The sequence below is a fragment of the Gracilinanus agilis genome, chromosome 2 (assembly GCF_016433145.1).
Source record: "Gracilinanus agilis isolate LMUSP501 chromosome 2, AgileGrace, whole genome shotgun sequence".
NCBI lineage: Eukaryota > Metazoa > Chordata > Mammalia > Didelphimorphia > Didelphidae > Gracilinanus > Gracilinanus agilis.
This window is the reverse complement of record NC_058131.1, coordinates 556228417-556238164: the sequence shown is the minus strand read 5'-3', so window position 1 is coordinate 556238164 and position 9748 is coordinate 556228417. Positions and strand designations below refer to the sequence as shown.

Below are 9748 nucleotides of genomic sequence, written 5' to 3'. Positions count from 1 at the left end.
GTGGTGGTCTGGGATGAGGTAATCAGGATTGCCTCTATTAGTCAAAATGTGATACTTGTGTCCAGTTGATTGGATGGTCCCAAGGGGGTTGGGAGCCTCGGTCTCTGGGAGCAGGAAGTTCCCAGGAATGGTGGTCAGTGATGCAGGAGGTCATTTGTCTAGTTCTGACAGCAAAGTCCTGGTGTTCTGCCAGGTTTTACTATTGTGGCAGTTTCTGTCCCAGGCTTGGGTAGGTGTTGAGGAAGGATGGGGGACTTTGGTCCCAGGGTCTATCACCCTATTACTGCTAGAAAGTTTAAGGGGCATGAGATAGGTGATAAGGATGGGGAATTGAGAGATGTAGCTGAAGAGTTTATCATAAAACAAGAGTCCACTCCTGCTGAATTAATTGGCCAGTCATCAAAATTCCAGAAAAAAAATGAAAGAGAATTCCCACCTGGACCACATGGCTGTGGGATTCAAGAGGAATTGATATCTCCTTCACAAGGAGCATGTCTGAGAAAGTCAGTAATATCACCGCCAAACCTGAGCTATGGCAACAGCAGGATGGACATTGCTCCCTATTAAATTGGATTATTCTGGGTTGTTAGGATGTATGGCCAAATGATGAAGATCTCCTGGAACATTCAGGTAACTGGAAATCAATAGAGGAGTTGCAATAGGCATTAAGAGAACTGGGAAAGACACAGGCTTTATATACACCTGAAATTGGGGGTCTGAATGCTGCTGCTACATACACTGTAAGAATGAAGGGAAAAGGCTTGCAAACTGATCCTAAATCTTAGAATGGTATTTTAGTACCTATGCAGAGTCCCCTGGTAATAGAAACTGTATGAGATGGGGCAAGCTGTTTGACTTCAATGGGGTAGAGAAGAGAAAAGATAAGGTGTAGAAGGTGCATAAGAACCTTGGTGTCCAAGTGGAGAAGAGCCAAAAGGGCACAGTTATGGTAACTAGAAAACAGATGTTGGCACACCTGATAGCTATAGGCACACCCAAAGACCCGATTGACAAACAGTCAAATTCCGTGTTTGCAGAGCTTTGGGAAAAAATCAAAACTTGCACAGTAGTTCCACTCTTAAGCCATTGCATGAGAAACCAGGTCCTGTCCTAGAAGGAGGCCAAGAATACATGGATGGAGTCCCTCCATTCTCCCATGCATGGGGCCAAAGTCACTCCCAAGTGTGGAGAGTAGCTGGAGGCCTTATGTAGAATGAACTATTCATTGGTCATCAGGCAATAAAAATAGAGTTGTCACATTCATAGATATTGGTGTGGATGGACTCATTCATGGGAACCCCAGTCTGTTCCAGGATCTGTCAACAACCTTCAAAGAAAGACAGTTGGTAATGCAAATAGGGTGACTTCCTCCTGCCAAGTACCTGATTCACATATTCCCATTCCTGAATATATATTGGGGATTGACTTCACACCGGGGTTGGCCCTTCTGACAACTGTTAGTCTTGTACAGGCTCTGGCTTAAAGTGGTAAAATATGATTTGTTCTTTGAGGCCAGGTGGGAACCAATTTCTTTACTTGCCCCTTGAAGGATAGATACAAGCCAGCAGTGTTGCTTTCCTGGAGGGCATAAAGAGATTGGAGAGGCATTAAAAGAGTCCTATATACAACCTGTATGGCTCTTCCAAAAGCTGAATGAATCATGAAGGATGAATAGATTAGAGAGAACTTCATAAAGTAGTCGGTCCCCTGTCCATGCTGCTGTGACAAATATAGATATCTTGTGGTGCCTAGCAAGTCACCAATGTATGAGCCATGCAGTGTTTGTCTTGGCTAATGCCTTTTTCAGTAGATCCCTGGCTCCAGAAGTCCTAGGCTAAGTTGTCCTTTCAAAGAAGGGTCCATGGTGGACTTTCCAAGTTTTGTCTCAAGTGTATTTATATAGCCAAACCATCTGCCATGGCACAATGGCCCAAGACCACAATGACGCACCTCCTTCATACAACAACAAACACCACATATATGTCATGAAAAAAGATGCCTCTCTCACAGAATGGTACTTAAGGAAACAACTCCATCAAATAATACATAATGACATGGAAATACCACAAAATGAAATTCTTTGTTATGCAAAACATGTCTCCAACACACAATGACACACCTCCATTACTAAATGAGTACAATCAATACCCTTGGCATACAATGACACACAATGACCCAGATTTTAAATTTATTATTATTAATCATTAATAATTAATTAAATGATCATTTACTTAATTATTATTTAATTGATTATTGATTTAATAGAACTTCCATTGTCTGTTGACATGCCTCTATCATACCACACAATGTCTCTATTATTCAATGACACATGTATTTTATGAGATGATTCATATCTTTGTGCAATGACATGCAATGCCGTCTCAACATAATACAATGACTCTAATTCACCATGCAGTGACACAACATGCCTGTCATGCAACAATATGCCTCCACCATGAAATAATGCACAAATAACATGACTCAGTCACACAATGGCAAATACAGGTCTAAGTCATGCAATGTTATAAATCCATGATATAACATCATACATTCAATTCACAATGATGCTGAACACATTTGCCATTCAATAACATGCTTCCATCATGAAATAACACACATGAAATAAATGATACAGCATACCTCTATTGTGTGACAACATACTTACATCATGTAGCAACACAAATCAGCAAACCTCCACCATGCAATGACATTCCTAAATCACACAGCAACAAGACTCTATCATGCAATGAAAAAAGTAAACTATTTAAAGTGATCAAGAATCTGTGAGATCCTATGAAAACAAATGTGTTTTGTTTCAAAATCTTCATCACTGGAGGTCAGTCAGAAAAATTAAATCCCAAGGTATTATTATTGTTGATATGCTGTAACCTGATTCAAAGAGAATCTCAACATCTCACAGAATCATGGAGTATTAAGACCAAGAGAGACATATGTATCGGTATAGAAGAGCATTGTGGTTAGGTAGAAAGAATAGAGACTCTGGAATCAAAAGTGACCTAAATTCAAAGCCTAGGGGTGATATTTTCTAACTTTTGTAACCAGAGGCAAGTCTGAGCCTTAACTTTTAATCTATAAAATGATAATACTGAATTCCCAAATCCTTTCTACAGAGGGTTATGACAATGTTAAAATGACTTGAAAAGAATTAGCTGCTGTATAAATATCAGCTATCATTATGTTTCGCCTTCTCATTCTTAAAATATAGTACTTCTCTGATTATGCAAAACTCTTCTTTCAAGGATCTAGAAAGAAAGGAGAGAAAATATTATTTCCTACTTTTTGTTTGCAACCAATATGGCCAGCACAGAAAACTAGCATTTTTAGTGGGAAAGGGATGAGGAAAAGAACACAGGCAAAGCAGAGGCACAAATGATTTTTAGTTATTTTAAGATGTTTTCTGGAGGAGAGGACTGGGAGCACTAGAGATCAGTAGAGAGAATGGAAAGGTTATAATTTTAAGCCAATAATAAGCAGCAATAAGATATACTTATAACCCCACACTCTAAAGAACTCTTTGCAATATAGTCAAAGTTATAATACTAATCAGATTGGTTAACAACTAGAATTGTGCAAAACTACCAATTTTCATTTGGTGACTATAACAGCCAATCACATACAAAGTAGGCAATGAGAAAACTAACAGTCTTTGCAGATAATGTAATCGTATTAAAGAATCCTAGAGAATTAACTAAAAAACTAGTTAAAATAAGTAAAACTTTAGCAAAGTTGTAGAACACAAAATAAACTCACATAAATCATTAGCATTTCTATATATTACCAACAAATTTTAGCAACAAGACACAGAAAGAAATATTTCATTTAAAATAACACTAAACAATATAAATACTTGACAATCTACTTGCCAAGACAAAAGCAGGAATTATATGAACACAATTACAAGTCAAATTTATAAGAATACAAATAATTCCTAAATTGACAAAAGAGTATGCAAGCAATTTTCAGATCAAGAAATCAAATCTATAGAATAGTCATATGAAAAAAATATTTCTAAATCACTCTTGATCATAGAAATGCAATTTAAAAAACCCTTTCTTTCTCTTAGAATCAATATTGTGTTTTGGTTCCAAGGCAGAAGAGCAGGGTTAGGCAATGGGGGTTAAGTGACTTGCCCAGGATCACACAGCTAGGAAGTGCCTGAAGCCAGATTCAAACCTAGGACCTCCTATCCCTAGGACTGATTCTCAATCTTCTGAGCCACCCAGTTGCCCCTAAGAAATACAAATTAAAATAATTCTGAGGTTCCACCTTACATCTATCAGATTGGTCAATATGACAGTATAGGAAAATGATAAATACTGGAGAGATGTGGTGAAATTGGGACACTTTCATTGTTGGTTGAGTTATAAACTGATTTAAGCCTTGTGTGTGGGGCAATTTGGAACTATGCCCAAAGAGATATAAAACTGTGCATACCCTTTGATCCTATAATACCACTACTGAGTCTGCTTGCCAAAGATATAAGAAAGGGGAAATATTCTAGTTGTACAAATATATACACATATTTGTATGTATATATATGTATATAGCAGCTTTTTTGTGGTGGCAAAGAATTGGAAATTAAGGGGATGCCCATCAACTGGAGAATGGCTGAATAAATTGTGGTATATGTTGGTGATGGAATACCATTGTGCTATAAGAAATGATGAAGAAGATGATTTTAGAAGAAGCCAGAAAGAGCTACATGAACTGATACAGACTGAAGTTAGCAGAACCAGGAGAATATTGAACACAGTAACAGCAAAGTTGTATGAGGATCAAGTATGAAAGTCTTAGCTACTCATAGCAATACAATTATCCTGGACAATTCTGAAGGCCTATGAAAAGAATGCTATCCATCTCTAGAGAAAGAACTGTTAGAGTCAGATATAAATCAAAGCATATTATTTTCCATATTTATTTATGGTTTTATTTTGGGATTTTGGTTTTATATGAATATTCTCTCATGACAATGATCAATATAGACGTGTATTTTATATAATAATACATGTAAAACCCAGATAAAAATTGCTTATCATCTCTGACAGGGAGGAGGGAAGACAATTTGGATTTTATAATTTTGGAAAACATATGTTGAAAATTGTTATTAGATACAATTGGGAAAATAAAATATATTTGAAAAAATGAGAATTGGAAAGTGGAAACTAATGATTACATGATGCACAGAGAGACAATAAAAACTAACACAAAAGGATAAAAAGAAGAAAATATGAAATATCTCATTAGAAACATAACTGACTTGAAAAAAAGATTGAGGAAAGACCACTTAAGGATTTTTAGACAATCTGAAAGCCATAATTTAAATAAAGAGGTCAGAAACGATATTTCAAGAAATTATCTAGGAAAACTACACTAATATTCTAGAACTGGAGGGTAAAATAGAAATTGAAAGAATTCATTGATCATCTCCTCAAAGATATCACAAAATTTAAGCTTCTAGGAATATTATGTTCAAATTCCTGAGCTTCTAGGCCCAGAAGAAAGTATAGGAAGCAGACAAAAAGGAACAATTCAATTATCATGAAACCACAGTCTGGATAACACAAGATTTAGCAGCTTCTTCATTAAAGCAGTAAAAGAATTAGGATATGATATTCCAGAGGGCAAAAGAACTAGGATTAAAACCAAGAATCATCTACCCAAATGACTATAATCATTTGAGGGAAAATGGGTATTCAATGAAAAAGAGAACCTTTAATAATTCCTGATGAAAAGATCAGAGCTGAATAAAAAATAACTGACTTTCAAATACAAGACATAAGGGAAAAGGTAAACAGGAAAGAGAAATCATAAGGAATTCAATCAGGTTAAACTGTTTACATTTCTATGTAGGAAAATGATACTTGTAACTCCTAAGAACTTTATCATTATTAGGGAACTTGGAAAGATTTTTATATAAACTGACAAAATCTATGCTTTATTTCCAATTTTTCTCTAGTGTAAGCATTATCTTTTTTCATAAAATAATGGACATGGAAATATGTATTGCATAATAACATGTGTACAACTTATATCATATTACATGCTATCTTGGGAAAGGTGAAAGGGTGGGAGAGAGAACATAGATCATGAAATGTTAGAAAATGATTATTGAAAATTGTGTCAATATGTAATCTGTAAAAAAAAAATAGAAAAACTTTTTTTAAAATAAAAGAGTATTCTTAAAGGGCATGTGGATTCTAATCACCTAGGGGGGAAGCCAAAGACTGGGAAAACAAATGGGAAGGGGATTTAAGAGAGGGGAAGTCAACACATAGAGAAAATAACAAAACACAGAGAAAGTTGCAGCATAGTGTCAGGGAGACAAGTCTGAGAGAGAGAGAGAGAGCTTGTCTCTGATCCATTTAATATATCATTGACATCATTGGGGGTCTCAGGCTATCCTGTAAACATAGAAAACACCAGAAGTTTTTACATAATATTACAAGTCCAATTACAAAGATAATGAAACTGATGGTAACACAATTATTCAGCCAGGTTTCAAGGAAGAAGCTTATTTGAAAGTTCTTCCAGACTTGTTCCCCAACCCTGGTCAAAACTAATTCAGGGGGCAGCTGGGTAGCTCAGTGGAGTGAGAGTCAGGCCTAGAGACAGGAGGTCCTAGGTTCAAAACCGGCCTCAGCCACTTCCCAGCTGTGTGACCCTGGGCAAGTCACTTGACCCCCATTGCCCACCCTTACCAATCTTCCACCTATGAGACAATACACCAAAGTACAAGGGTTAAAAAAAAAAAGAAAAAAAAAACTAATTCAGATGTTAATGTTGAACTGTTGTGATCTCTTTCCATCTGCCTGAGCCTTTCAGAACTCCAGGTACAGCTACTAGAATGCTAATAGAAATTTTAAGTGTTAGCCCCAGCCAATTTTTCTGAACAAATTAGAGGGATCCAGTAAAATCAATCATGTGAATTATTACTAATATATCCAGATAAGGTTGATCCATGAACACTTTGCTCATTGGCATCATCTTTTGAATACATCTTTAATACCTTCATGATTTGTCATTATTGAAACACTTCAGGAACTAAAAGAAAATTTTTAAATGTAAAAATTTACTTTTACTGAGTAATTGGGAAAAATAAAATATTAAATTTTTATTTATTTCATTTTTGTAAACCCATGCCTTTCATCTTAGAATCAATACTATGGGGGCAACTAGGTAGCTCAGTGGATTGAGATTCAGGCCCAGAGACAGGAGGTCCTGGGTTCAAATCTGACCTCAGACACTTCCTAGGTGTGTGACCCTGGGCAAGTCACTTAACTCCCATTGCCTAGCCCTTACCACTCTTCTGCCTTGGAACCAATATGTAGTATTGATTCCAGGATGGAAGGTAAAGGTTTAAAAAAATAGAATCAAAACTGTGTATTGGTTCCAAGGCAGAAGAGTAGAAAGGGCTAGGCAATGGGGTTTAAGTGACTTGTCCAGGGTCACACAGCTAGGAAGCATCTGAGGCCAGATTAGAATCTAGGATGTCTCATCTCTAGGCCTGGTTCTCAATCTACTGAGCCACCAAACTGCCCCCTAAATATTAAATTTTTAATAAATTAAAAAGGGAATATTTCTCAAGGTAGGGAAGTGATATGTATGTGAATGATGGTAGAATTTTGTGTTATTGAAGTATGGAAGAGTCTTAAAGTTAAGGTGATAGATTGGGTGTAGGTGGCCTTAAAAAAGAGTACAGGTATGGGAGTAGACCTAATCCATGTTAAGTACTTCAAGATGATAAGACTCTTACAGATAACAGATGGTTCAGTGAAAAAGAGTACCTGGGAAAGAGGATTTTATACAAGGAGTTAGTAAAATTTATGTTGCATAATATCCAAGAAATCACTGATATTTAACCATGGAAAGATGTGAAAGGAAAAGTATGCTGATGGCTTCAGGACATTCCTGCTGGAAAGTCCAAAATCCTAGGACAGGAATATATCCTTAGAAACCTTAGAAAAATGATTCTCTGAAGTAAGTTTCTGATACCCTAAAATGGTTTTCTTTGATGAAGACTTTAAGGGAGAAGTGACTTCAAGTCTTTACCTCCAGCAAACATCACACACACACACACACTTTTTTGTTTCTCTCTCTCATCTCATTTCAATATAGAGGAGATCTTCACCAAGACTTAATAGGAGGATCAGAGCTTCATCATCAAGCAACATATGTGCTAATATAATTTGAGAAAAAGATATATATTTCAGGCATCACAAAAAGTAAAAAAAAAATCATTCCTTTGGTACTCAAATCAAAGTACTCAAATCACCAAAGAAAGAACCTCTATCAGAAGAGTTTATTTGCCAAATTATATGCCATTACAGAAGAAAATTATTCAGAACTCTCAATTACAAGTTGTGTTTGGAATTTATATGTTGATTCCTTATTTTCTTAATGGCTGCCTTTACCTCTTGGTTCCTCAGTGTGTAAATTATGGGATTCAGTAAGGGTGTGAAAATTGTGTAAAACACAGAAAGTATCTTATCAACAGAATATCTACTGAAAGGCCACACGTAGATGAAGACACATGGTGCAAAGAATAAAGTTACCACAGTAATGTGAGCTGACAAAGTGGAAAGAGCCTTGGAAGACCCACCAGAAGCTCGATGCCGAACAGAATATATTATAACTGTGTAAGAGAAGAGTAAAAGGATGAAACAAATGAGGGACAAGAGTCCACTATCAGCAATTACCAGGAGCTGTAGCACGTAAGTGTCTCTACAAGCAAGTTTGATCACCAAGGGAAGGTCACAGAAGAAGCTGTCCACTGTATTGGGTCCACAGAATGGCAAATTCAACATAAAAGCCATCTGGCTTGATGAGTGCACCAAACCAACTGCATAAGAGGTCAATACCAGTCCCAGAAGTACCCGATGGTTCATAATAGTCATGTAGTGGAGGGGTTTGCATATGGCAACATATCTATCTATTGCCATGGCAACAAGCAGCATCATTTCACTCCCACCAAGGATGTGCATAAAGAACATCTGGGAGAAACATCCCCACCAGGAGATAGTCTTGTGCTCTCGGAGAAAGTCCACGATCATCTTTGGGGTAGCAAAGGAGCCCAAGATCATGTCAATTAAAGAGAGATTTGCCAGCAGGAAATACATTGGGGTGTGAAGACGTGAGTCAAAGGTCACAGTGATCAAGATTAGCAGGTTTCCTAATACAATTCCAATATATACCAGAGAGAATCCGAGGAAGAAGAAAATTTGAAGTTTCGGAGATTTGGTCAGTCCTAGCAAGATGAACTCAGACACAACAGAATTATTCTTTGGTTCCATTTTCTTGGGCCCTGTTCCAAGTGTTGAAAAAAAAGGAGAAAGAAAAATGAGTTCTACTTTTTGAAATGGAATATTGATATCCAATCCTACTGTACATTACTCTGTAGAATTACTGCCTTAATCATTTTTGGTTTCAGAAGGAAGGAAAAAATATTTATTAGATATGTAAGGTACCTTACAAATATAATCTTGCTTGGTTATCACAATAACCCCAGGAGGTATATGTTATTATGATATTCTACAGCTGAGAAAACCAAAATAGAGAGTAAATTACTTACCTAAGAGTCACAGCTGTTGTCTAAGATCAAATGTGAATTCAGGTCTTCCTAACTCCAGGTCCAGCACTCTATCCACTTTGCAAGCAGTTATCACATCTTACATTATGTTTCCCATCAGTCACCTGTTTCATTGAGATGTAGTCACAAAGGATAATTTTT

The 9748-nt window shown here is 36.6% G+C and overlaps 1 protein-coding gene across 1 annotated transcript; it reads right to left on the bottom strand.

Moving 5' to 3' along the window:
• Nucleotides 1–8372: 8372 nt before the first annotated feature.
• Nucleotides 8373–9311, bottom strand: LOC123234134 (olfactory receptor 4K13). The gene has a single exon (XM_044660077.1). It carries the CDS (start codon nucleotides 9309–9311, stop codon nucleotides 8373–8375), a length of 939 nt encoding a protein of 312 aa, XP_044516012.1.
• Between the last annotated feature and the right edge of the window lie 437 nt (nucleotides 9312–9748).

Excerpts from the sequence above, each read along its gene's own strand:
- LOC123234134 (XM_044660077.1), bottom strand. The coding sequence starts at position 9,311 with ATGGAACCAAAGAATAATTCTGTTGTGTCTGAGTTCATCTTGCTAGGA.